The 24,710-nt window shown below is 65.1% G+C and overlaps 5 protein-coding genes across 7 annotated transcripts; 1 reads left to right on the top strand and 4 right to left on the bottom strand.

Annotated features, from left to right (window-relative positions):
• Positions 1 to 442: 442 nt before the first annotated feature.
• TUSC2 (tumor suppressor 2, mitochondrial calcium regulator) lies at positions 443 to 5,027 on the bottom strand. Of its 2 annotated transcripts, XR_005269010.2 has the most exons (4): positions 4,695 to 5,027; positions 4,230 to 4,350; positions 2,191 to 2,649; positions 443 to 1,372 (listed from the first exon to the last, which is right to left on the bottom strand). XR_005269010.2 is itself a non-coding variant. In XM_038185775.2 (3 exons), the coding sequence occupies exons 1-3, from the start codon at positions 4,850 to 4,852 to the stop codon at positions 2,584 to 2,586; spliced, it is 345 nt and encodes a 114-aa protein (XP_038041703.1). In that variant the 5' UTR covers positions 4,853 to 5,027; the 3' UTR covers positions 443 to 2,583. The 2 variants fall into 2 exon arrangements, 1 of the variants encoding a protein (XP_038041703.1); XM_038185775.2 differs by having other exon boundaries at positions 443 to 2,649.
• A 137-nt stretch (positions 5,028 to 5,164) lies between these two features.
• On the bottom strand, positions 5,165 to 9,489 carry RASSF1 (Ras association domain family member 1). 2 transcript variants are annotated; one of them, XM_038185772.2, is made up of 6 exons: positions 9,150 to 9,489; positions 8,409 to 8,530; positions 6,763 to 6,867; positions 6,389 to 6,674; positions 5,499 to 5,614; positions 5,165 to 5,413 (listed from the first exon to the last, which is right to left on the bottom strand). In XM_038185772.2, the coding sequence occupies exons 1-6, from the start codon at positions 9,397 to 9,399 to the stop codon at positions 5,267 to 5,269; spliced, it is 1,026 nt and encodes a 341-aa protein (XP_038041700.2). In that variant the 5' UTR covers positions 9,400 to 9,489; the 3' UTR covers positions 5,165 to 5,266. The 2 variants fall into 2 exon arrangements, with proteins under 2 accessions (XP_038041700.2, XP_038041699.2); XM_038185771.2 differs by lacking the exons at positions 8,409 to 8,530; positions 9,150 to 9,489 and adding an exon at positions 7,480 to 8,039 and having other exon boundaries at positions 5,168 to 5,413.
• Positions 9,490 to 10,207: 718 nt separating this feature from the next.
• Positions 10,208 to 19,256, bottom strand: ZMYND10 (zinc finger MYND-type containing 10). Its single transcript, XM_072044547.1, has 12 exons — positions 18,978 to 19,256; positions 18,475 to 18,583; positions 17,399 to 17,515; positions 16,544 to 16,597; positions 16,299 to 16,451; positions 14,221 to 14,309; positions 13,826 to 13,926; positions 12,821 to 12,993; positions 12,458 to 12,583; positions 10,924 to 11,045; positions 10,693 to 10,818; positions 10,208 to 10,495 (listed from the first exon to the last, which is right to left on the bottom strand). Exons 1-12 carry the CDS (start codon positions 19,103 to 19,105, stop codon positions 10,411 to 10,413), a joined length of 1,383 nt encoding a protein of 460 aa, XP_071900648.1. The 5' UTR covers positions 19,106 to 19,256; the 3' UTR covers positions 10,208 to 10,410.
• Positions 18,017 to 23,051, bottom strand: NPRL2 (NPR2 like, GATOR1 complex subunit). Its single transcript, XM_038185773.2, has 12 exons — positions 22,905 to 23,051; positions 22,371 to 22,462; positions 22,115 to 22,283; positions 20,977 to 21,085; positions 20,597 to 20,733; positions 20,294 to 20,391; positions 20,164 to 20,200; positions 19,974 to 20,067; positions 19,782 to 19,899; positions 19,527 to 19,669; positions 19,225 to 19,322; positions 18,017 to 18,583 (listed from the first exon to the last, which is right to left on the bottom strand). The coding sequence occupies exons 1-11, from the start codon at positions 22,974 to 22,976 to the stop codon at positions 19,255 to 19,257; spliced, it is 1,137 nt and encodes a 378-aa protein (XP_038041701.1). The 5' UTR covers positions 22,977 to 23,051; the 3' UTR covers positions 18,017 to 18,583; positions 19,225 to 19,254.
• Positions 23,052 to 23,128: 77 nt separating this feature from the next.
• Positions 23,129 to 24,592, top strand: CYB561D2 (cytochrome b561 family member D2). Its single transcript, XM_038185776.2, has 3 exons — positions 23,129 to 23,286; positions 23,377 to 23,414; positions 23,499 to 24,592. The coding sequence occupies exons 1-3, from the start codon at positions 23,160 to 23,162 to the stop codon at positions 24,000 to 24,002; spliced, it is 669 nt and encodes a 222-aa protein (XP_038041704.2). The 5' UTR covers positions 23,129 to 23,159; the 3' UTR covers positions 24,003 to 24,592.
• The last annotated feature ends 118 nt before the right edge of the window (positions 24,593 to 24,710 follow it).

Here is a 24,710-nt window from a genome sequence, read left to right as displayed (position 1 = left end):
CGCAGCGAGGCCGCACGCAGCCAGGGCAGGATTTCCACTCGGTTTGGGAAGAGGAGCCGGCCCCAGCAGCTCGTTAAGCAGCAGGTCCCAAATCCCAAGCCGGGGCATCAAAGGGGTCACCACTAACGGCCTCGGCAGCAGGAGCCCTCCCTGCTGGTGCTCACCCGAGCAGCCTCCTCCGCGTGCTCCTGCCCACTTGGGAAAAAATCCGTGAGCGAGCAGAGAGCTTAGCGGCTCGGACTCATCCAGCACCACGTTCACGAGCCCCCACCCGGTGCCGGAGGACGCCGGGAGCTGCCGGGTTTCGCCACCGTTTTGGCACCAGGCAGCGAGAGGCGGCTGTGGTTTCGGAGAGGAGAAGCTGAGATTCCTCGGGTCCCCGCAGCCTCCCTCCTCGCGCGGGCTCCCGGCCGCGGCCCTCCCCATTGAGCCGCTCCCAACCTTGCGGGATCTACAAACAATTTTATTGAAATTTAACAAAAGTAGACAGATGCACTCGGAGGCAGAGGAAGGGCCATAAATAGTGTACGTTTCTCAACCCCCCCGCTTCCTATCCACACGCTAGAGGAGCAAGAACCCTAGTGTCGGTGAGTACGCTTCGGCTACACATCCACACGGGGAAGCACAAAGTTGCACAGAGGTGGTAAAAAAAAAAATAACACACGGCAAGGAAACCTTCCTTTTTTTTTTCGCTTGCTCCAACGACACAGTGGACACAGATACTATTTACAGCGATCTTCACATTTTTCCGGGTGCCTTCAGCCGCTCCCGAGGACCCTCCAGGCTGGGGAGGAGAAGCAGGGCGAGGCAAATCGGCGCCTGCCCGCACGGCTTCGCCGCCTCTCCTCGGCGGGGAGAAGAGGGTGGGAGAAGGCGAGTTTCTGGGGGAAGCGCGGCTCGCTGCCCTGGGGGAAGGGAGGAGGGGCAGGGCAGCCTCTCAGCGAGAACAAAGCGGCCCCAGAGAGGCGGTTTTCCAGGAGATTGCGGTCTGAGCCCGACTCGGAGCAGGTGGCGTGAATAAGAAAATCTTCAGAGGGGGATTGTTTGAAGACAGACTCTTTCAAGCAAGCGGGAGAACAAAAGATGGGGAGAGAGGCGCCCAGCATCACAGTGTAGACCAGCTCCCCGCTGGAGCCCTGCCCGGCACATCCGCCTCGCCCTCCGTGCCCGCCCTGTCACTGGAACAGCGGGTGGGGGACGCGGAGGGAAGAGGTGGTGACAGGAAGACGGCAACAGCCACGCCGCGGTTATCTCCCCGGAGCCAGGAATGTGGCCCCGCGCCCGGGGCCGCTCCGGCTGGGCACAGGGATGGATACGGGATTGGATACATCCAACGCAGACGCCGATAGGGCCGGCGGCCAAGCGCCAGCAGCTTAAATCAAAAAAAAAAAAAAATAATCGAGGTAGCGAACGTCTGAAGTGCTTAGAAAGTAAATAAGTTCTGGGATGAAAGAGCAGGGAAGCCGGGCGGGCTGCTGCGGGAGCGGGCTGCGGGGCAGGCTGACACAAGGCTCCTTGGGGCCGTTGCCAGTCCCGCAGAAGCCGGCCCGGAGCCCCGGGGCCCGCTGGCAGAGGGGGAGAGATTTTTGGGTGCGGCTGAGGCGCCCCCGGCCTCGAGCAGGAAGGGTGAGGAGAAGAGAGCAGGACCTTCCGGAACGGAGCAGAAAGCCTCCCGTTAAAGTGCATGGCGTTTCTCCTCCTGCCGCCAGCTGGGGCGCGGGGGGAACCGTAGTTCACATGGCCAGGGAGATTTCCAAGCCGGGGCAGGCCTAGCGACCGATTGTTTGCGAGGGACGGGGAGGGAAGCGATGATTTCCTTCCTGCCGGGCTCTGCCGAAGCCGATCCCATCGGGAGGGAGGGCGAAGCTGAGGCGATGCCCGGCCCCGTGGCAGCGAGGGGCCGTGCTCTGCAGGAGCCAACTCGCTCCCGCGGCGCGGGCGGGGAGGAACCCGGAGGGCCCCACGGCCGGGCAGCGCGAGCAGGGAACGCGCACGAGGAAGGGGCAGAGGTCCGAGGGAACGGCACCCGATCTCCGCCCCGAGAGGAGCGCAGCACCCACCGGGCGTGCTGCCAGCCCGGCTCCCGGTCCCCCTCCGTCAGAGCCAGCGGGGAGCTCCGCGCAGCGCCGCGGTGCCGGCCTCCTCACCGCCGGGCAGCGGTCACCTTGCCCTGGCTCTCCCGGGGCATACCTGAGAAGCAGGGGGCTTTGTCTGCTGAGCAGCGCGGGCTCGCTCTCCCTTTGCCAGCTCAAACGCAGCAGCTCGCGTGCAGTTCCAGTCACCCATCCGAACGTCGGCTAGAGGCTACGAAAGAGATTTCAAGTCTTCTGACTCAAGCAGGGGTGTTTGTAAGCAGTCGTTGCACGAGGTCACCCATCTCCTGCGAGGAGCAGCAGCCAAGCACAGCCCGGCCGAGCCCGCTCCGTCCCGCCTTGCCCCCGGGCGAGGGGAGAGCCACAATCCACGTCTGAGTGTCCGAGCGTCCTCCTTCGTCCGAGCGCCCTCCGCTTCGCCGGGAACTCGGGGCAGCCTCGCGCGGTGACACTCGGGGCAGTCCCGCCCGTGGGCAGCAGCACCCGGCGGTCACACCTCGCAGATGATCACGGGGAAATCCACATGAATGCGAGGGTGCTCCAGTTTCACTATACCCTGAAAGGAGAGGCAGGGCGGTGGGCAGGGGGACAGAACGAGCGCTCTGGAGGCAGATGAAGCTCCGCGAATTGCCCTGTACGGTGTCAGCACCACGAAGGGCACCGTGCCCTCGAGGAGCTGGGCCAGGAACCGGTCCCTGAAGCCGCTGTGGCACCGGGTACCCGCAAGCAGCAGCGTGCAATGCAGAAGCGCTCTGCCCTTTGCCCTCATCCCTGGAGAGCCAACGAGGCGCGGCCGCTGCCGCCCACGCCGGGTCTGGAGCGCAGCCGGGCGCGGGAGGAGGGAGCCGCTCTGCCAGGCACTGCCCGTGCAGCAGCTGAGGCGTGACTGGCAGAGAGCGGCTGCCTGGGCTGCTCCCCCGGCACCTCGCATCCACGGGATTTAAAAGACTGAAAAGAGCTCTCTGAGAGAATGCAGCGAGGGCAGCTGGCACGCAAGAAAAGCAGCTTTCTGTCCAGAGGGGATGCTGCTGAATGCAGGCTCCGTCCACGCCAGCTACAGGCGCCTTTCCCATGCCCCGGGGCAAGCGTCCTCCTGTCACAGCACCGCCAGGACCCTCTCGCTGGGCGGCAGCGTGAGCAGGGCACCGTGCCCGCCGGGGCAAGAAGCACGTGCCTGCTTGGCAGGAGCAGGATAAAGGCCCACAGAAAAACCTGGCCCCGTGAAAAGCCGCTCTGTGCCCTCTCCAGCTGGGCCAAGCTCTCCCACTGGGTGGGTTTTAACCTGCACCAAGGGCTGGGACGCAGCTCCCTGTCCATGCCCCACCGCTGTGAGAGCAGCAGAGCCTGTCCTGCTGGGGGCTGCCCACCCCTGGAGCACACCAACAGCTCCCCCTGGGCTCACGCCTGCGTCCTGCCTTTCTGTGTACCTCAGACTCCTGCGGGGTGCTCTGCAGCCGGGCTTCCTCCTCCCTTCTCACTATTTACACCCCTGAGACGCTCCTCTATGCTTCAGTTGTCTTTCTCCTGCACCCCAATTCGCATCCCGCCTCCTGCCTGGCTTCACCATGTTCACTTATATCGAGGGAGTACTAAATCCTGAGCACCTCCGAAGAGGGAAAAACATCGCTGGCAGCACTGTTGTCACCACCGAGCTGGAAGGGGGATGGGCACGCTCGTGTCAGCACATGACTGGCTTTGGCTGCTGTTCCCAAACCCTCAGCTGCGATGTGACAGCTGTGCGAACACCTGCGCCTCAGGGCAGGTGTTTGGTGCCGGGCTGCCACGGCCTGGTGCTGCACCCTGCCACACACGCCCAGGTGAGCCACCTCCCGGCCTGGTGGCTCTAAAGGACTGGGGCTCTGCTCCTCCCTGGAAAGGGAGCCTGGAGGCTGTCACCATCTCTCCCTCTTCTACCACAGCCTGGCAAGGTGACGTGGGGGTGCTGGGACACCCAGCAGCTGCAGCTCGGGAGTAGGAGCTGTGGGAAAAGCAGAAAGCCAACGCCCTGCCTGCAGTACGGTGCCCTGAGGTTTCCTCCTAACCCTGAGGCATGCAGGAGCTGCTGCAAGGCCAGGACCGCGGGCGCAAGCAGGACGTTTCACCACCTGCCTTCCCCCGCCCCTCTGCGCACAATACCTGAGGTATCAGGTTCTTGTGGATCCTCTTCAGCTTGGCACGCTTCCTCCCGTTCTTGGTAACGATTGTCTCCTCATAGAACTCGTGGGCAAGGTCCCCGTCCTCGTCGTAGTACATGGAGCTGCGGGAAGGCGCAGGAGGTCGTCAGAGGGGCGGCTGCTCCGGGCCATCCGTGGGGCCAGGTGGGGAGGCGGTGGCAGGGGCGGCCCCTCCCATCCCGTGCGGTCCCGTAAGGCCCGGTCCCAGCCCCTCCGGTCCCGGTCCCGGCTCCAGCCGCGGGCCCAGGGATGCGCCGCGGGCCCGCTCCGGGCGGCGGCGGCGTTGCCACGGCAACGGCCCCTTAGCAACGGCCCCCCTAGCAACCACCCCATAGCAACCACCCCATAGCAACCACCCCGCGCGCCCATTCGCTGCCCCGTTGCCATGGCAACGCCCCCCCCCCTCCCCTCCCGTCCCGTCTCTCACCCGCGGCGCGTGAACACGAAGGGGGTGGCGGCTCGCGCGCCCCGCGGCCTGGCCAGGGCCTGCTGCCCGCCGGGGCCCTCGGCGCCGCCGCCGCCGCCGCCCGCCGCCGAGGAGGCGAAAGGCCACAGCCCCCGCGACTTGGAGCCGCTGGCGCCCATAGCGGCGGGGCCCCGAGGCGGGGCGGGGGCCGGGCGGCGGCACCGAGGAGCTCCCGGCCGCCTCCTGCCTCCGCCGCCGCCGCTGCCTTGCGACACTTCCGGCGCGCGGCGGCGCCCCCTGCACGTGACACAGGGAGACCACGTGACACGGGGAGGCCGCGTGACTGCGGCGCCCGCTCCACCCCACCCCTCCCCTCCCCTCCCCGTCCCGCCGAGGCCGCGGGTTCGAATCCCGGCTCCGCCACAAGTCGCACACAGAGGGCCTGAGGCGCGGGGGTGCAGCCGCTTTATTCTTGTCCCCCCCGCCCCATCCCGCCCCATTCCGCCCCATCCCGTCCCGTTCCGTCCCAGTGACGTCCCCCCGCCGGCAGGTGTCCGTCCTGGTGCTGCTGGTGGTGGTGACGGTGGCGGTGGTCACCACGGTGCCCTCATGGCCAGGGCGTCCTGCATCTCGCGGCGGCAGCGGGCGTAGCGGTGCCGGACGCGCCGCACCTGCTCGTCCTCCTCGCGCTGCAGGATGCGCAGGAAGTTGTGCAGCTCGGGCAGGGTGAAGGCGTCCCACTGCGGGGCACAGCGCGCCTGGCACCGGGCACGACAACGGCACCGTGCCCCACAGCGCCCGGCCCCACACCGTCCCCGTACTCACGTTGACCTCGCCGCTGTCGTTCTCCTTCAGCACGAAGCTCAGCGCCTTCTCGCTGGGGCCGGCCAGCAGGCGCAGCCGAAGCGGCTGCTCCTCGTCCGAGAGCTTGCGGAGGAACACTGCGGGCAGGGGGCTGCGGGTCAGCACCGCCAGGGTGCTGCTGGCACCGTGGGGACGCCACCAGCATAGGGATGGGGACACCACGGGGATCAGTGTTATGGGGACACCAATGCCATAGGGATGGCACCAACGTCATGGGGACACAGTCACCAAGGGGACACGGTCATTGTCATGGGGTCACCACCACCATAGGGATGGGGACACCACCATGGGGACACAATCACTACTATGGTGACACCACCACCACCATCATGGGGACACAATCACCAAGGGGACTCAGTCACCACCAAAGGGACACAGTCACCATCATGAGGACACCGCTGCCATCATGGGGACACAGTCACCATGAAAGGGACACAATCACCATCATGAGGACACCACCAGCATCATGGGGACACAATCACCACCAAGGTAACACCACCACCACCACCAAGGGGACACAATCACCACAGGGACACAATCACAATCATGGGGACACAATCACGAGGACACAATCACCACCATGAGGATACCGCCACCAAGGGGACACAATCACCACCATGGGGACACAATCACCACCAAGGGGACACCGCCACCACCAGAGGGACACACATCACCCACCACCACGGGGGACACTGCCACTGTGGGGACACTGATACAATGGGGACACCACTGTCAGGGGGGACACCACCCTATAGGGCCACTACTGCCCGGGGAGTGCTGCCACCACAGGGCCACCACCACGAGGCCGGTGCCGCTGCGGGGACACCATCGGGACCCCCCCCAGGCGCTACCTTGGTCATCCTTCTCGGACCTCTCGAAGAGGGCGAACTTTCGGGGGTCGTCCACCACGGTGAACTTCCTGAGCAGGGCGCTGATGACCTCGCTGGCACGGGTGTGCGAGAGGATGTGCAGGTGCTTGACGGTGCCGCGGGGCAGGTAGAAGGACGTGCGGCGCTTCACCCCCGGCCCGCGCTGCCCCGGCCGCCCCCCAGGCCCCCGCTTGGCAGCTGGCACGGAGACGGGACGCGCCAGCTTCAGCTGCACCTTGATGAAGCCGGTGAAGGAGCCGTCCTTGTTCTGCCGCGGGGGGAGACGTAGGGGTGGTGAGTGGGGGACCCAGGGCAGGGCGCCGCGGTCCCCGATGTCCCCCCCGCTGTCCCCGTACCAGGCTCATGAAGAGGTTGCTGTTGATCTGGCTGTTGTACTCCTTGATGCGCTGCTCCACCTGCACCGGGTCCAGCTCGGCCGTGTCCCAGCTGCTGGGTTCATCCTGCGGGAGGGCAGCGGGGCTGAGCGGCCACCCCGGGGGGACACCGCACGCACAGCCGTGGCCCTACCCCATCAACAGTGGACGGGGCGTGCGGGGTTGCATCAGCCACCGGCCTCATGTCCCCTCCCGGCATCCCAGATCACGGCGGTGTCCCCGAGGCAGCCGCCAGCCCGGCACCGGGACGGGGCTGGGTACCCGATGGGGACACCCCGGGGGTTTGGGGCAGCCCGCCTGGAGCCGCTAATGAGTATTTGGCTAATGAGTATTTCCGTGGTGCCGCGGGGCTGAAGCGCAGCCTGGGGGGGGGCTGCTGGAGGGACCCTGTTTGGGCATGGGGACAGCTCAGCGCCCTGCTCGCCGTGCTGCAAGCCCCGCGCACCCCACGGGCGCCCCGCAGCCAGCGTGGGCACCCCAGGGACACCCCAAAACCCCCCCGATGGGCACCCCACGGGCACCCCGCCCCAAGCCATGCGCGCCCCCCGCGCTGCCCCGGCACGCAGCCAGGACCGACCCCCCCCAACACCGTGTGTCCCCCCCCATGACGTCACCCCCCCGTGACGTCACCCCCCGTGACGTCACCCCCCATGACGTCAGAGGCGGCCCGGGACCGACCTGGCGGCGGCGCGGGCGGCGGCCGAGGGAGGTGCGGGCGGTGTAGAAGAGCTCGGGCTCGGAGTCGGAGTCCTCCTGGCTGCAGTAGCCGCTGCTGGCCGCGCTGCCCCCCGTGCCCCCCGCGCCGCCCCAGCGCAGAGCCAGCGCCGCCGCCGCCGCCGCCCCGCAGCCCCCGGCCACCGCCCCCGGCCCTGCCCCGGCCCCGGCCCCGGTCCCGGTCCCGGTCCCGGCTCCGGTCCCGGCCACGGCTGCGGCCCCTGCCCGGGCACAGGGGCTCTCCCTGCCCCTCGCCAGCCCGGCCGCTCCGGCTCGGCTCCGCACGGCCCCGCTGCGCCCCGAGCGCTTCGGTGCCGCCGCTCGGCCCGGTCCCGGCGCGGCTCGGCTCGGCTCGGGCCCCGCTCGGCGCGGCACCGTGGCCCGCTCCCGGCGCGGCTCGGTTCGGCGCGGTCCCTGTCGCGACCCCAGCCTCGGCTCGGTGCTGCCCGCTCCCCGCTGCCCGGCTCGGCTCGGCTCGGCGCGGCCCCGCTGCTGTCCCGGCTCGGCTCGGCTCAGCACGGCTCCGCCCCGCCGCGGCCGTTGAGCTGACGCGGGCCGGGGGCGGCGCGGCACGGCCCCGTTTCCGGCGGTGATTTCACCCGGGCAGGGTGCCCGAGGGGGTCCGGGGCTGCGGGGGGGCACGGCACGGCACGGCACGGCACGGCATGGCACGGCATTGTACAGCACAGCATGCCTTGGCACGGCATGGCACGGCACCGCACACCTTGGCATGGCACGGCACAGCACAGCTTAGCGCACCTTGGCATGGCACGGCTCAGTACAGCACGGCACAGCACAGTATAGCACACCTTGGCACGGCACGGCATGGCACGGCACGGCACAGCCCGTCCTGGGTTTTGTCCCCCCCGCCCCGTGTGCCCCACGTCCCCTACCACATTCGTGTCCTTCTCCAGCTCCTGCTCGGTGCCGTCGTCCTCGTCCCCGGTGCCCAGGGGCCCGCTGCAGTCCAGCCGCACCAGGGCCCGGCACCGGTAGTGGCAGGTGAAGCTGCAGTCTGGGGACAGGGACAGGGGGCACAGTGGGGACACCAGCACCGCCAGACCCCCAGCTATACCCGGGGGATTTGGGGGTGATTTGGGGGTGCCCGCCCACGCTGTGCTGGGGCACCCAGGGCCAGCACCCGCGTGGGACCCAGTGCTGTGCTACGCTGCCTGCTGGTACCGGGGTGCCCCCGTCCCCTCCCCGGGCTGCTTGTTGGGGATGTTTGGGACCAGGACCCTCAGTTTGGGGGTGCTTGGTGCTGGGACACCCACTGCCCGGGGGGTGCTCAGTACCGGGATGCTCAGTATGGGGATGCTCGGTACCGGGACACTCACTGCCCGGGGGGTGCTCAGTACCGGGATGCCCACTGCCCAGGGGGACACTCGGTATGGGGATGCTCGGTACCGGGACACCCACTGCCCCGAGGGGATGCTCGGTACCGGGATGCTCGGTATGGGAACGCCCACTGCCTGGGGGGATGCTCGGTCCCGGGACGCTTGGTCCCGGGATGCTCGGTCCCGGGGTGCCCGCTGCCCGGGGGATGCTCGGTACCGGGATGCCCGGTACGGGGATGCTCAGTCCCGGGACGCCGTGCCCGGCGGCGGGCGACCGGGCTGGGGAGCGCTACTCACGGCGGCACTGGAGGCTCTTCCTGCCGCCCCCCCAGATGAAATCCCCGCAGAGGTCGCACCAGGTGTGGAGCCCGCGGCGCCGCGGCTCGAAGCGGTGCCCGGTGCCCGGTGCCGCCGCCAGCCGGGGCTCGGGCCGTGCCGCGGGGCCGTGCCTCCGGGCCGGGCTGATGCGCAGCGCGTTGGCTCGCTCCAAGCGGCCCCGGCCCGGCCGCGGCTCCGGCTGCAGCTCCCGCAGCTCGATCAGCTCCATGGCCCCGGGAGCCGCGCGGCACCGCCGGGGAAACTGAGGCACGGCCGGGGCCGCTCCACGCCCCCCCCGGCCCCGGCGAGCGGCGGCTGAACCGGCGGCGGCTCCGCTGGCTGCGGGCGGCGGGGCGGGCTGGAGGCGGGGACGGGGCGGGGGGCCCGGGGAGGCCCCGCTCCGTGCGGTCCCGGGACCGGAGCAGCCCCGCTCCGTGCCTCAGTTTCCCCGACGGGGCCGCCCCGATCGGCCCGGGGCCACCCCCGGGTCCCGGCGGCAGCGGCACCCCCGAGCCGTGCCCGGGGGCTGCCAGGGGGCAGCGCTTTGGGGCCACCCGGTGAGAAAACGCAGCCGGTGGCACTGCCACCTCCACCACCCTGGCCACTGGGGAGCAAAGCCCAGCTCCCAGCCGGGCTGCTGCAAGCCCCAGTGACACCAGTGACAGCACTGGGATCCCCCTCAGTGCTCTGGGACCAAGCCCTTGGTGCTGACGCCCCAGGAGAGAGAGAGAGAGAGCATCTTCCTCGGAGCCTGGGAGATGGCAGCCGCTGAGCACCTCAGAGCCTCGCCTGCTCGCTCAGGTCCTCGTGCTAACCACATCCTCTGCCTCCCGCCCCTGCTGCTCGAACGGCACGAGGTGGCCTGGGGGCCTCTGCGCCCCGCTCACCGCAGGGACGGGCTCACGCCCTGGCTGGGGTGTGGGGTGGGCTTGACTTTTTTTGGTAACCACAAGGGTATCAGGTCTTGTTCAGGTTTTCCAGGATTTCTCGTGTTGCATCACGGAGTAAAAAAAACAACACACAAACCTGCCCCCGGGTGCAAGGGAGGGGAGGAAGTGGTTTATTGCATTCGGAGAGGAGAAAAGAGGGGGAGCCGAGCCCCAATGGGGTGCAGAAGAAGAGGGGGTGGTGGGGAGAGGGAGGCTGAGGCTGCAGGGGGCTCGGCGAGCAGCAGGTGGGGAGATGTTGCTGTGAGCCCACCCCGGTGGTCCCAAGGGGCTTCTCCTCCTGCAGGTCCTGCTCACGGGGCACCCGCTGTCCCCCCTGCCTGTGCCAGCAGGTCGCAGGCCTTGCGGTGCTTCTGCCAGTGCTGGACCTGGCACACCCTGCAAGGGGGAGGCACGGCTCAGGGCTGCGCCCGCTCTGCTGGGAACTGAGCGGTGCCACCACCACCCCCCAGTGCTGTAGGGACACCCCGACCCCGCAGCAGGAGCAGGGTGCTCGCCAGCGTCCCTGCCACCAGCACCTCGGGGACACGTCCCCTCTGCAGGGTGGGGTGACGGGGGGCTGGGGGCTGCCTTACCGCGTGCAGTACCACTCGTTGCGGCAGCGGGAGCACCGCTTGGCCGCCTCCACCCCACACACCCGGCATCGGGGCTTGCCGGGGGCGAGAGCCTCCAGCAGGTCCAGGCTGTACATCTGCGCCCACCTGCAGCGGGGACAAAGGGGACAGGGGGCGAGCAGGGAGCTGTGGCGGTGCCAGTCCCTGCTGACTGGGACAACTGGTCACACCGGGCATGGGGCAGGGCCTCACCTGCGTGCCTGGACCTTCAGCTCCCCCTCGGTGGGGCTGAAGGCGTGCTTCACCTGGTGCTTGGCGATGGCTTCCCACTTGCCCGCGTTTTTCCTGAGGAGGTGGTCCCAGATGACGGGCACCTGGTGGGAGAGGCAGAGCTGGAAGGTGGCAGCACAGGGACGGGAAGGGACAGGAGGGCAGCTGGCCCCGGGGACAAGGAGCAGGGTGAGCAGAGGCAGCACGCAGAGGTGCAGGCACAGCGCGTGTTTTTGGTTACCCTAAGGGGCCGGATCCCCTTCCCTGACAGAGGTGAGGAGCGTTAGGTGAAAGGGGCACAACCTTCAGGAGCAGGAGCTCGGCTGCGAGGCCCCAGCTCCCAGACAGAGCCCCGAGCTCTCAGCACTGCAGCAGGCACTGAACCCAGCACTCCGGAGCCGTTTGCCTGAGCAGATTTTTCCACTCGTCACTTCCCTGAAGGCGAACACCAGGGGAAGGGCTGCTTTTTGCAAAAGGGAAAGCGTCGGCCCAGAGCTGCGAGGAGAGGAGGAGGATGCTTCAAACGGTGCTGGCAGCTCCAGCCAAGTAAAAAATAGCCAGGCCTGGGAGGGGAGGAGGCTGCTCGGGGAGAAACCGAATGGAAAAGACTTTTCTCAGCTTGGCTCGGTGACAGGGAGTGAGTTCACTGCTTGCTGGGCAGAGCGTGGAGCCCGTGCGTGCGCTTCCAGCTGGCTCCCCCTGCCTGCCCTTGGCGGAGGCAGGAGCAACGCAAGCCCAAAAGCAGAGCTGTGGTGAAGAGCAGCAGCCCAGACAAGGGCTGGACGAGGTCCCCAGCGTGACGGATGCCTGTCTGTGCCCCACTGACACGGTGGCAGGTAAACTGGGGTGCACAGAGATGCTTTAGAGACCTGCCCTCCTCTTTACACAGGGTTTCTCCCCCTCAGCTCAGGAGGAGGCATCAGAAACACTTTTCTCCAGGAGTTACCGCTGCCCAGACTGGAAGACTTATGGACCCCAAAATGCCTGAAGACCATCTCAGGGCCCATCTGCCAAGCCCCAGGCAGCAGCAGGGAATCGGTCTGCCTCCAGCCCCTCTCCTCAGAGCACTGCCTTGGCGTTTTTCTGCAGGCAGCGTGCCAAGCAGCCCTTGGCCAGGGCTGTGGAAGGGGCTCTTCCTAGGGAAGTCCAGAATCCAGCAGGAAAACAACGATAAATGTCAAACAGTTCACTGCTAAAATGAGCCGGGGTTGTCTCTGCCCTGTGGAGCCACCACCCCGACGACTCAGTGCAGTCTCGACAGCTGTTTACAGCCCAGCTTTTATGCCGTGAGGAGTGACTGCTTGGCCGCAGCTGTAGCAGAGGAAGGGCAGGAGAACTGGATGAAGTGCGAGCCAACTGAGCCGGCAGTAATGGTGTCACAGTGACACGGGTGCTTGACACTCTGCCACCTCTCCAGAGCAGAGTTTGGCAGGAGGAAAAAAAAGGGGAAGGGAGCGACAAGGATCAAAGTGGAGCAGCTGGAGAGAAGAGCAGAGCTGGAAGAGCCACCCCATACCTGCTCCAGCACGAGATCCTTTTTCGGCGGAGCCGGCTCTGTCACCGCGAGGTGGCTCAGAAACCTCTGCATCTCCACCAGGTTGGGCAGCTGGTCCAGCAGGACGTCTGTCAGGAACGCCCGGAGCTGCGGCCACGCAGGGGGTGAGAAGAACAAAGGGAGAGAGGTCAGGACAAGGGAGCCAGAGCTGGGTTATGGGGCTGAGGAGTGAGAGGGCTCCGGGTGCGTGCTGGGCACCTGCAGGGGCACTGTCAGAGCAACTCACGGGGGTCCCAAGCGGTGCCCAGGCAAATGCAGCCCTTGTGCTGCTGGCACGGTGTCAGACCCCGCTGCTCTCACACCGCTGAACCCTACAGAGCCTACCTTGAGGAGCTGGCTCTTGTTGAAGCTGTCGAAGTGGTATTTGTGCTGGCATTCGGGGCTGAGCAGAAGGTTGAGGAGGGCAAGCCACACCTGCCCGTCGAGCTTGGTCATCTTCGCCTGATCCTCAGGGGGCACCTCGTACCACTCATCGTTCTCAAACTTCTTGAGCGTGCCTGAGGGAGAGACAAACGTGGGGCTCAAGGGAGAGACAGCTTGGAGGTGGGGTGCTGCCCTGCGCTCACCTCCTTGCTCTGGCTCAGGCAAGCCCCCCAGTTTCTGCCTGCCTCAGCTTCCCCAGCCCTTTGCTCAGCACAGCAGCCTTCCTGGTACAAAACCAACGTACCAGAGAGCACGGAAAGCACAAAGAACGCGTCTTGAAGCAACAGGGCTGTGGCAGGAACTACAAGATCCCTGCGATATCACCTTCTGTACTCGGCCAGGTACTGACGAACACTAGCAGATGGTGGGAGCCCAGCAGAGAGGCTGCAGAGGCACGTTTTGGGGTATCAGCAGGGCCAGTACCTGCTCTCCCTGAGGTTCTTCTGCCAGTGAAAGCCAGAAGCAGAACGACCATAACAGACGAGACACAACAAGCGGCTGTGCTACTCTGGGGGATGGAGGAGGATGTAACCCTGCATCTGCACAGCCTGGAAATGCCTTTGTGCTCTGGTTCTTTCCCATCCCTCCCTTGGGGGCCTGGATCAAAGCTCCTCTGACACCCCAAGCTTGCAGGCGGACAGAAGGGATGCGTTTCCTGTCCGGGGGAAGAAGGAAAGCCCCGCATCCAGCTGGGCTCCTCTCAGCAGGCACGGAGCCACGTGCTTCCCACAATCTCTTCCTCTCTTGCCCGTGCTGTGAACCCCTGCTGAGGTTCCTTCCCCTCGCAGGGCTGCAGTGGGGAGCGCCGCTTCCCACAGGCTGTGCCCGCTCAGAGGGGCGCTGCGAGGAAGCTGGGGGGCAGCGGGGGCCGTGGCTGGCTGCAGAGCTGCAGGACACGCTCTGTACCTGCTTCGTAGCAGCTCCAGGGGCAGTGCTCCACCAGCTGGACGAGGAGGCAGGGCAGGTTGTGGGTGTTCAGCATCCGTGTCAGCGCGCTCAGGGGCAAGCTGGAGATAGAAGAGAAGGGGTGAAATGGCGCGCTCAGACCACGGCCAGAACAGATACAAACGCTCCCCGAGGCAACTGGGAGAGGCAGCAGAAAAACAATGATGGTCAGAGCAGCTCCTGTTCCCACAAGTACCACAGAGCAGGGCGGAGTGCTGCTGTATTCGCCTCCTGGGGCACAGCGCCGCTGCCACCACCGACACAGCCAGCGGCTGAAGGGGGCCCAGGCCTCCAACCCGCAGGAACCTCAAAAAGGGCTGCTCAGGGCACGTCCCGTGCCGCCCCTGGGCACCCACCTGTCCACCTGGTCAGTGATGTACCGCAGCACTGAGAGGGCTTTCAGAGAAATCTTAAACTCCATCGCCTCCGCCTGCTCCTGCAGCTCCTGCGGAGGGGCAAGCACAGACTCAGGATTTCAGGCCCCGTTTCCCCGGAGCTACGAGGAGGCAGCTTGTTGGCTGCACATCAGCAACCACGGGCTGGGGAGGAAACCAAAACCCCATGGAACAAACTCTGGTTCTCATCTGGACTGCAGCAGCGCTGCTTCTTTGCCAGAGCAGGGACAGGAGCGCTTGCAGCTCATCCCTCATCTCCCTGCCCGTTACAGGCCACAGCGGGTACCGGCGGTGCCAGGAGTGCCACCCCCTGCAAGAGGACAGTCCCAGACTGCTGCTCTCTCCCTCCCTGGCATCACCTCGTGGCCCAGCAGAGACACACGAGGCTGCAGGAGAGGGGAGCTGCATCATCACGAGGACGAGGAGGAGAATCTTGGCCCAGGCACAGCCGCAGTCCTGATCTGACCCTTTTCTGGGGCTGCCTCTCCCCTCCAGCTCACTTAGGGCCAGCAGAGTACATCCCTGTGGCTAACCCAGCCCACAGCTACGCAACCCAGCTTCCAGTCAGCGTGGGCACCACCTCCATCCTCCACGCGGCCCGGCTAGCAGCCTGCACACCCTCTGAGTCAGCCCCTTTTGAGACCACCACGACGTTGGGGCTGCGAGGTGCCAATTCCTTCTCCGCTCCCCTCCCAGCTGCTCGCCAGCTCTCGGCTCTGCGTGCAGAGCTCTGACCTCAGCAGCTCCCATCAGACGCCACTTGCATTCCTCTAAAGCTTCCAGGAAAGCATTTTGGGCTCTCCCCCTCCCACAGGTCACCGCCTCCCTCTCCAAACTTCCCTGGCAGAGCGGCAGAGCTCGTGGGGCTGCCCACGGGAGCCCCGTTACCCCACAGCTCCCGCTGGTGGCTGGACCTCAGCCCTGCTGCCACAGCGCAGGGACCATCAGTGCTGCTGGGTGCCAGCGGAGCAGTGCCCCAGGGTGACCACGGCACGCAGCTGTAACAGCCAAGGGGCCCCACGATGCAGGAGGGGGCAGGAACTGCTTTTTAGCACGGGGTTATTGTATGCGGAGAGGCTGGGATAAATCGGAGGAAGCCAGGCTTCTTGGGAGGCGAGCGCTTTTCAGAGCCCAAGTAGCCAGAGAGGATTGTTCTTCCTCGAGTTGTGTCAAAGCACAGAGAGCCCTCGCCCCCCCCCTGCTCAAGCTGGGAGAGCATTTCCTGGAAAACATCCCCATTGTGCTCAGGAGCCCTCCGCTTCCTTCCCCTTTCTGCGAGAGGAGCACGTGCTCAGGCAGCAGGCCAAAGGATGGAGCAGAGGGGAGGTGCTGCCAAGTTCGCAGGCTATCGCTTCAACTCCAGCTCTCCAGATGCTCCTCGTGATCTGCACGGCTCAAGGAAAAAAATTTAGGTGCTGGGAAGCAAAAGGAGCTCCCGCAGCAGGAATCTGTGAGCAGCCACCCTGAAACACCCGACTGGGAACAGCCCTGGACTCGCTGCTGGCCCGGACCAGCGAGGAGAGGAGGCGTTCCTCAGAGAGCAGAGGAAGTTAGAGGGAAATGCAGCAGGGCAACCCCTAGCTGTGTCACACGTGGAGTTACGGATGGGATTTCTCTCACAGTTAACCCTGGCTGGCTCCAGTGGCAGCCTGAGATCAGGTGGTTTCACCAGCTCCATGGAGACGTCACCACACAGCTTTCAAGAGCAGCAGCAAACGGCCAACCCCCTGCACTGATTACTTTGCCTAATTATCAACTCTCCAGCTGTCCCCGAGCTCAGGAATCTGTCCTGCAGGCAGCCTGAAGCTGGCACTGTCACGAGGCAGGGAGGAAACACAGCTGTGGGGTGGAGGGAGGAGCACGCAGCCTGTCCGAGCTGGGCACAGATGATCTCTAAGACCAGAGTGCCTCGGAAAGGGCAGGAGGTGCCAGTGCTGCAGCCGAGGCTTCCTCTGTAAGAAAACCTCTCTGGGCTTCTTCGGGCTGCCTGCTGCCTCCGTCACTTGTGTCCCCAGCAAGCGACAGGACTTTCTCCTCACCTGCATGGACGACAGGCTGACCAGGTCCTTGGAATTAAGCTCTTTCTGGGTCGCTGCCTGTCCGTTGGTGCTTCGAGCTGCAAGCAGGGTCAGCTTTCGGTGGCAGTAATCGATTAAATCCAGAACGCTGTCCTCTGCCGACTCGCAGATCTCCTTCACAACGACAAGAGGTTCACAGGGAGCCAGCCCCCACAGCCCACAGCCGTGACTTCCCACCCTTATGCTACAGCAAGCTGAACGCTCACCTTGTGGAAAAACACCGTCTGCAAGAGGTTGATGATGGAGGCTTCGTGATACAGCTGTGGGGGAAAAAAACAGCAAGTGGGTGACACGGGCAGTGGGATGGGGCGCAGGGTGAGAAGCTGCTTCTACAGCCGTGGCCAAAAGCCAGCGTGGACAGTGCTGTCCCGAGACCAGGAACCAGGAGATAACTGGCTTGAGGCAACGCTGCAGACAAACAGCTGCTCGGGGAAGACACTGCCCTTCCCCAGCAAGGTGTCACTCTGGAATGAAAATTGGCTAAAAGTTCAGAGTTTTGGGGCAGATTTGCCTTAGATCAAGGGCTGCATCCCTCCACAGGGAAGCCAACTTACTGAGATCACTCTCTTGCCAAGAGTGGCCCAAGGGATCTCTGCTCTCAGTAAGAAAAAGCTACTTTTTTCTATTTTTTAACGAGGAGGCACATAAGCTGTGGTTAGAACCACCAGAGAAAAAAACAGTGCTCAAAGAGGGGCAAATACACCCGGGGCACAGCTGCTCAGGAGCCAGGATGGGGAAAAGGGTCTAGCCATTCCCTGAGAGGGCTCCTCAGCACCCCTCCAGGAAGAAGGGTGTGGGGGGCACTTCTGACGATTTTCCAGGCTCCGATCTGCTCCCGGTCACAGAAAAGGCAAGGACATAACAGGGACTGCCAAAATCCCAGGGGCTGTACTTTTCTTTACCAGACAAAACAAAGTCCTGTGGGGTCTGTTAACCAGCAGGTACAGAACCTGCTGTCAGGAGCAACATCTCAGCCTGCTGAGAGGTAAAATCACAGCTCTGAGACCCCCAGCACAGGATTCATTTTTAAATACAGCAGCGTCTGCCCAGTTTCCACTCACCACCATGTAGATGGGAAAGGTGCTTCTCGGGTGGAAGTCCTCCAGCTGGCACAGCACGGGAAAGACCTTGTGCTTCCAGACCTCTGCTGAGATCAGCTCCCCGATGAGAACGGGAATCTGGACAGGAGTGGAGCCTTTCAGACGGGCATGAGGCAGAGGGGCCAGGCTGGTGCCCAGCACCCCGTGGCCGTTTTGGTCCTGGAGCACCCAGCACAGCACCAATTTGCTTTCTTACACCACCAGTTTTTGAGCCTTCCCTTCGCAGCAGATACTGCATGAGTGGGAAAGCCTGGGAAGCCAGGGGACCGGGCAGAACTGCTATTTCCCAACACTACTGCCACGTTTTATCACCCACGTTCAGTTGTACAGACTTTGGGGAGGCATCACAAATCAACAGCTTTTCACTGAGCCTCTGGCCTCAGAGACCAGAGTGCTGCTGGGGTTAAAAAGGGGAAAACGTCCCCAAGATCTGGGCAGTGCCAGGGCCCTACACGTCCCCGTGCAGCCCAGGATATTTATTTTGTGGCTGAGCCACCCGGGTATGGGGCAAGGAACTGCAGCCAGTGGGGTCAGCACAAACCAGCACCTAGAGAGGAACCAGAGACCAACAGGCAGGAATACCACAGCTTGGCTTTTAATTATTTTTTAAAAAAAGCAACATTGGCAAACCACCAAAGATCTTTGCCAGCAGATTCTTCGCCATCGACGGTTTATCCCCAAACTGGCCGCTGTCCAAAAGCCGATCCCAGCTGGAGGCTGAGGGCCTGGCACAGGGATCACTGCTGCCCCCACCCGCCGCCCTGCCTCACACCATCCCTCCTGACCACGCAGTTTGTGATTTTCTCATACACAAAGAAACTCAGGGAGGAGTACCAGGAGCACACAGCACCCGCGTGGGGCAAGCCCCGAGAACCTGCACTCCTCCAGCAGGGACCACCCGGCCCCTGCAGCCAGGCACAGGACATTTTGGGGTGCTCGCTGCTGCCTTTCCTGACAGAGTGGGGACGGGCCAAGAGCTGGGGGAGCAGGGACAGGGCTGGGCAGAGCCGGGTGCCCCCCGGCCACCCGGGGCTCACCTTGGCATGGCTGACGAGCAGCTCGGTGAGGAGCTGCTCCTGGCCGGCGGCGGCGCTGAGGATGGCGTGCATGTTGAGCTTCTCCACGCTCTCGTGCTGCCGAAGCCACCTGCGGGGCAGCGGGGTCACCCCGCAGCTGGGACCCTTCCTCACACCTCCACAATCCCCAGTCCTCAGGGGACACCCCAAATGTACAGCCCCATGTTCCCACCACCCCACCCCAGATTGGGGCAGCCCCAGCCCTGGTGCCCCTCCCTACACCTCTCCCAGACCCTAAACATACTGGGGGGAGGCACACCCCACATTTACAGCCCCTGGGACCCCTGCTCACCCCCCTCCCAGAGTCCCTGGGGACCCCACACCCCAGACCCGCAGAGGGACACCCCACACTTACACCCCTCAGCCCCGCTGGGTCCCATCCCCTCAGGAGACCCCCAACGCCCCCCAAACTGGGGACACCCCAAATTTGCCCCCCTCCCTTGCCCCTAGGGACCCCCCCGCACCCCTGCCCGCCGGCATCCCGCAGCTCGGTGCCCCTCAGGGCCTGCACCAGCGCCTCGACCTCGGCCGGCAGCAGCAGCCCCGCGGCGGCCATGGCGTCTGTCGTTGTTGCTATGGCAACGGCAGCCATGATGGCAGCTGGGGCCTTCGCTGCGCCCTGGGGGCGCCCAGCACCGTGTGGGGACACAACAGGGGGCACTGGGGGACACAGGGGGCACTGGGACAAGGGGGGACAACTTGGGGACACACACGGCGCACGCCCCGGCCGGCCCGGCTCCGTCACTTCCAGCACACGATGATGTTGGGGTCGTTCTCCAGGCGCTCATCCAGCTCCTTGTAGCTCATACCTGGGGAAAAATGGGGTGCCTGGCATCAGTGCCGTGTGTTCCCTCCTCACACCTCATAACCCACCCCCCTTGAGCTCCTCCATCTCCACCTGGACCCCATGTGCCACTCCTCTGGGGTTGAATGGCTCCCGAAAGGTGAGGGGGGGACACCCCAAAACCGCCCCCGGGCACGCAGCACCCCCTGCCCGCCCCACGGCTCCTCACCCGTCTTGCAGCAGATCTCGTCGTAGCTGTGGCAGCCCGTGTAGAGCCGTGCCGGGTGGCTGCGCTCATCCCGGGCCACCTTGACGGGGTATTTCTGCAGCCGCCGGATGAGCCCCTTCATCAAACCGAACTGGATGAGCCTCCTGGGGTGAGCCAGGAGAGAGAGGGATGCGATGCTCAGCCCTCAAACGTCCCCTCCATCCCCTGCCCATTCCCCCAGCCCTCCCGCATCACGCCCCTGGATGGGGCTCCGACCTCTCGTCCACCCGCTGCAGCTGCAGGGTGTAGCGGGAGATGAGGTCTCGCACCGTCGTGCCAGGGCTGAGGCCGCAGTACAGCTGGAAAACATCCCTGAGGCTGGCTCGTTTGTGCCCTGCGGGGACAAAATGCTGTCAGCTGCCACCGATGGGTCCCCAAGCACCAGGACGCCACGCGGGAGCAGCGTACCTGGCTTGGTGACGTAGGACAGACACTCCTCCTGGAGGCACTTGTCGTCCACCAGGTCCTGGACCTTCGGCGTGGTGCAGTAGACGTTGGAGTACTGGGGAGCAAGGGACGAGCAGCTTGGTTTTGCTGTGGCTCAGGAATATGATGGGTGTCCCCCGTGGGGCCACCCCACCCGTGGCTGCCAGCTCACCTGGAGAATGGAGACGAGCGTGACGACCCCGTAGTACCTGCAGGGCAAGGGGAGAGGTGAGAGAGGCACATATCCCAGCCAGTTCCCTCCACCCCGAGTCAGGGCCGGCCTCACCCCCCTGCGCACTCACAGCAGGTTCTGCACAGCGATGCGCACCAGGTTCAGCTCCACGTCGGCTTCAGCAGAAATCTTCTGGACGTGCCGAAACCCGTCGATGTAGGGCAGGATCTGGGAAGGGGAACGGGAGGTAACAGGTAGCAAAATCCCGAAGGAGGCACCCATAGCATCACCCCGCTGCCCACGAGGCTTCCTGGTGTGCTGAGCGACCAGGTCACCTGCAGCCCCGAGCACAGAAAGTGGGGAGCGCTGAGCTGTGCTGGGCACCACAGAGCTCTGGGGCAGCTCATGCCCTAAGCACCCTCCCCGCACGGACCTGCTGCGTGGTGAGGTCCCACTGGGAGTTGAAGAAGTCGTCCTTATCCTGGGTGAAGACGGGCACGTCATACTCCTGCACAATGGGGGGGTCCGGCCGCTGCTCGATCACCTTCAGGTGGATGGTGTTCGACTCATCTGGAGGGGAAGGAGCCTGAGTTCTCACAGCAAGCCCTGCAGCTTGCAGCCAGCAGTCCCAGAACGCCTCAAAGCTACGTGGAGGAAGGTGGCTGTGGCCAAAAACCTCATCCCTCTGAGCCAGGCTGGCTCAGGCAGGCCCCAGCTGCGAGCACAAAGTGCCAGAAGCAGCACAGGGCCAGCTGCTGCCTCTCAGCCCCGCTCTGCCCTCGCTGCCTGGCTGGGCTGCGCTGCAGCACCTACCTATGGGCAGGGTGCACTTTCCTTTGGCGTTCAGCTCCTCCAGCAGGATGGTCATGATGGGCACCAGCTTCTGTTTGCTCTCCTCGTTGGAGATGAAGCCGCTTTCCAGCTAAAGAAGGCAGGAAGGAGGTTGAGTCAGCTCCTCCCAGAGGGGTCACTGACTAAGGCGCTGCATGGCCCAGATGCCACCTTCTGTCAGCCTGAGTGAGCCTTCCTTCTAGCAGAGCAACAAATTGAGCCAGGCTGCTGCTGGGATGCACCATAGCAACAGCAGAGACCCCGTACCACCACCAAAGCAAGAATCTTCCCAAGGAAAATAAAAATAAAAAAAAAAAACACAACAAAATAAAACTGCAGAGCAAGAAGGAAGCAGGAGACTGGGGAGCCCCCTGCTTGATTCAAGACCTGCAAGAGGAGAGGCCTGCTGAATGCTCAGGGAGAAGTTTGGGGACATTTGTAACCCTTAAAATTCAGAACAGAACACAACGCCATAGTTCAATTGGAAGGGACCTACATCAAGGCCACGTGTGTGAGCACTTCAGGGCTAACCCAAAGTGAAAGCACATTACTGAGGGCATTATCCAAATGCCTCTAGGGCACTGACAGCCACAGGGCATCCAACACCTCTCCAGGAAACCTGTCCCTGTGTTTGGCTGCACTCATGGTAAAGAATTTTTCCTAAAGTCCAGTTTGAGTCTCCCCAGCTGCAGCTTTGTGCTGTTCCCATGCATCCTGACATCCATTACTGGGGGAAGAGACTGGTGCCTGCCTCTGCATTTCCCCTCCTCAGGGAGCAGAGAAAAAAGGAGGTCGCCCCACGTCTCCTTTTCCCCAAACCAGACAACCAGAGTGTCTTCAGCCTCTCCTCACAGGATGTGCCCTACACCACTTTTATTGCCTCTTCTGGATGCTTTCAATCACCTTTTAGACTGGGGAGCTCAGAACAATGCAATGTGCAAGGTGAGGCTGCACCAGCACTGAACACAGTGGGACAATCCCATCTTTTGTCTATCTGCCACCACCAGCACCCCGAGGTCCCTCTGCGTGTGGGTGCCAGCCCCACAGCACCCTCCTCAGCCACAAACCTGCCCCGGGGGCACCGCGGGGCAGGCTGAGGAGGGGGAGCCCTGGGGCTGACCTCCAGGGTGGTGAGGTAGCCGGCCAGCTTCTTGACGATGGGCTCCAGGGCGCAGGCCTTGGCTCGGGCGTCGCAGACGAAGCCGAGGTTGAAGAGCAGCGCGTTGCGGCTGTACTTCTTGTGCTCGATGCAGACGGGGCAGCCGATCAGCTTCTTCTCCATGGCCGTCCTAGGGGGAGGCAGCAGAGCCTGAGCCTGGGGGGCCTGGCGGGGAGCAGGGTGCGCTGCCTCGCCCCCCGGGGCCGCGGGCACTCACACGGTGATCAGCTTGTTCTGCAGCTCGGGCTTGGTGATGACGAACACCTGCACCGTGTCGAACAGCTCCCGGGAGATGAAATCCTCGGGAACCTGCGGGGACACAGGGAGGGGGTGGAGGCACCGACCCTGGAGGGCTTTAAAAGGCGTTCAGATGTGGAGCTCAGGGATATGGGTTAGTGGGGACTGTTGGTGTTAGGTCAGAGGTTGGACTGGGTGATCGTGAGGTCTCTTCCACCCTAGAAATTCTGTGATTCTGGGATTTCAGTGATTCTGGGACAGCGCCCTGGTGACAGCGGAACGGACGAACCCCGGAACCAGCCCCGCGCGGTGCCTGTTTCCCCGCCGGACACATTTCCCCGCAGCACCGCGCTCCCACCCCGCCGCCGGCCCCCCTTTACGGTAGCGGTGTCCCCTCGCCGCGGGTCCCCCCGGGTGCCGCTTCCCCGTAGAACCGTTCCGCCTCGCTGATGTTCCCCCCCCCTCGGTGCCGCTCCCCTCCCTCCTCCCTCCCCTCTCCGCCGCCCCGCCGCACCTGGTAGGTGATCTTGGGCCCCAGCGTGGGGTGGAACTCGCTGAAGAACACGCACTCAATCCTTCCCCCCATGGCCGCCCCGCTCCCGGCCCGCCCCGCTTCCTCCCCTCGGCGTCACGAAGGGCGGGCCTCAAGGGCGGGCACCACCTCTCTCACCCAATCACCGCGGCGGGCGCGCTGACTGACACCCGCCCCGCCCAATAGGCGCTCTCCTCTCACCCCCTCCCGCGACGCCGCCGCCCTCCCGGCTCCGCCATGTCGCTGCCGGCCGAGGGGGAGCCGCGGCTCCTCCGCTCCCTGCGCGCCGCCGCCGCCGCCGCCGCCCACGCCGCGTCCCTGGGGCTGCCCGCGGGGGTGGCCGCGCTGGCCCGGCCGGGCTCCAGTGAGTGCGGGGGGGTCGGGGAGGGGCAGAGCGGGGAGGCCCCGAGCCGTGCCCCCGCCTCACCCCCCCCCCCATCTCCGCTCCCCTCAGGCCTCTTCTCCTGGCACCCGCTGCTGATGGCGCTGGCGGTGAGTGGGGGGCGGCGGGGCCGGGCCTGGGGGCGCCTCAGGGCCCCCCGCTGAGCCCCCCCCTCCCCGCTGCCCCCTCCTCAGTTCTCGCTGCTGCTGACCCAGGCGCTGTTGGTTTTCTCCCCCGAGGCGTCCCCGCTGCGCTCGCTGTCCCGCAAGGCCAAGGTGCGGGCGCACTGGGCCCTGCAGGTGCTGGCGCTGCTGTGCGCGCTGCTGGGGCTGGCGCTGGTGGCCTACCACAAGGAGCTGCAGGGCAAGGGGCACTTCCACACCTGGCACGGCCGCGCCGGGCTGCTGGCGGTGCTGTACGCCGGCGGGCAGAGCCTCGGGGGGCTGCTGCTGCTCTACCCGAAGCTGGCCCGGGGCTGGCCGCCGGGGAAATTGAGGTTGTACCACGCCACGGCGGGGCTGGTGGGCTACCTGCTGGGCTGTGCCAGCCTGGTGCTGGGCATGTGCTCGCTCTGGTTCACCGCCGCCGTCAGCGGGGCCGCCTGGTACCTGGCTGTGCTCTGCCCGCTCCTCAGCAGCCTGGTGGTGATGAACCAGGTGAGCAACGCCTACCTGTACCGCAAGCGGAGCCAGCACTGAGCCTCTCCCGTGAGTCCCGCAGCGGCAGCCCCGTGGGCCGTGCACCGGCTGGGACGTGCCCCACAGCTGGGGATGCCGCCGGTCCCCGGCCCTGGGCAGGGGAGGGTCGGGGATCCCTGCTCCTTCCCCCTCCCTCCCTGTCCATGCACAAATTCCCGTGCCGCGGGGTTACCTGCGGCGAGGTTTCGGCCTGGCGGGGGCCGGGGGGTGTTTTGCAGCCTGCCGGGGGCCAGCTCGTCCTCCCAGGGGTGCATGGAACAGCGCAAGCACAGGAGGGACCTCAGCAGGCAGCTGCACGGGCTCCTGTCCTCAGCACAGCCCCGGGTGGGAGCTGGTGGCAGGGCCCGGGGACGGTTCCTGGAGCAGAGCGACCCTCAGGGAGGCTGGAAGCCACCGCAGCACCTCTCCTCCCGCCACAGCCCGCAGCCTTCCCGGCCCCAGCGTCGCAGGGCTCCGTGGGCCGCGCTGGGACGGCCCCGGGGCTGCTCCCCAACGTGCTCCCGGCAGGGCCGGAGAGCTGGGAGCAGCACCCGAGCTGGGAAACTCTTCTGTATCCAGAGCTTTTATTCAATAAAGATTTCAGGCAGCTACAGCGTGGCACGGCCTCCTTACTGCCCTGGGAAGGGCCAAACTGAAGCCCCCCGAGCACCCAAAGCAGCACCAGCCACAGGTGGGTGGTTGGCAGGGCCCCTGCACATCCCTGGCACC

The sequence above is a fragment of the Anas platyrhynchos genome, chromosome 13 (assembly GCF_047663525.1).
Source record: "Anas platyrhynchos isolate ZD024472 breed Pekin duck chromosome 13, IASCAAS_PekinDuck_T2T, whole genome shotgun sequence".
NCBI classification, from domain to species: domain Eukaryota; kingdom Metazoa; phylum Chordata; class Aves; order Anseriformes; family Anatidae; genus Anas; species Anas platyrhynchos.
Note: the sequence above shows the minus strand (reverse complement) of the source record. Positions and strands in the feature narration are given on the sequence as shown.

Bases quoted from the DNA above. Each gene is read 5' to 3' on its own strand.
- TUSC2 (XM_038185775.2), bottom strand. From the start codon at position 4,852: ATGGGCGCCAGCGGCTCCAAGTCGCGGGGGCTGTGGCCTTTCGCCTCC. The intron at 4,351-4,694 runs GTGAGAGACGGG...GCCTTCCCGCAG, and splicing joins TTCGTGTTCACGCGCCGCGG to CTCCATGTACTACGACGAGG. The intron at 2,650-4,229 runs GTATTGTGCGCA...CTCTCCTTTCAG, and splicing joins ACAAGAACCTGATACCTCAG to GGTATAGTGAAACTGGAGCA.
- RASSF1 (XM_038185772.2), bottom strand. From the start codon at position 9,399: ATGGAGCTGATCGAGCTGCGGGAGCTGCAGCCGGAGCCGCGGCCGGGC. The intron at 8,531-9,149 runs GTGAGTAGCGCT...CCCTGTCCCCAG, and splicing joins GAAGAGCCTCCAGTGCCGCC to ACTGCAGCTTCACCTGCCAC. The intron at 5,615-6,388 runs GTAGCGCCTGGG...CCCTGCCCGCAG, and splicing joins GTCCGAGAAGGATGACCAAG to TGTTCCTCCGCAAGCTCTCG.
- ZMYND10 (XM_072044547.1), bottom strand. From the start codon at position 19,105: ATGGCTGCCGTTGCCATAGCAACAACGACAGACGCCATGGCCGCCGCG. The intron at 12,584-12,820 runs GTAGGCTCTGTA...GCGTGGCCGCAG, and splicing joins ACAAGAGCCAGCTCCTCAAG to CTCCGGGCGTTCCTGACAGA. The intron at 10,819-10,923 runs GTGAGGCCCTGC...TCCCCGCTGCAG, and splicing joins CTGAAGGTCCAGGCACGCAG to GTGGGCGCAGATGTACAGCC.
- NPRL2 (XM_038185773.2), bottom strand. From the start codon at position 22,976: ATGGGGGGAAGGATTGAGTGCGTGTTCTTCAGCGAGTTCCACCCCACG. The intron at 22,463-22,904 runs GTGCGGCGGGGC...GTGTCCCCGCAG, and splicing joins GGCCCAAGATCACCTACCAG to GTTCCCGAGGATTTCATCTC. The intron at 20,392-20,596 runs GTCCGTGCGGGG...TCCCCTTCCCAG, and splicing joins GGGACCTCACCACGCAGCAG to ATCCTGCCCTACATCGACGG.
- CYB561D2 (XM_038185776.2), top strand. From the start codon at position 23,160: ATGTCGCTGCCGGCCGAGGGGGAGCCGCGGCTCCTCCGCTCCCTGCGC. The intron at 23,287-23,376 runs GTGAGTGCGGGG...CGCTCCCCTCAG, and splicing joins GCTGGCCCGGCCGGGCTCCA to GCCTCTTCTCCTGGCACCCG. The intron at 23,415-23,498 runs GTGAGTGGGGGG...CCCCCTCCTCAG, and splicing joins CGCTGCTGATGGCGCTGGCG to TTCTCGCTGCTGCTGACCCA.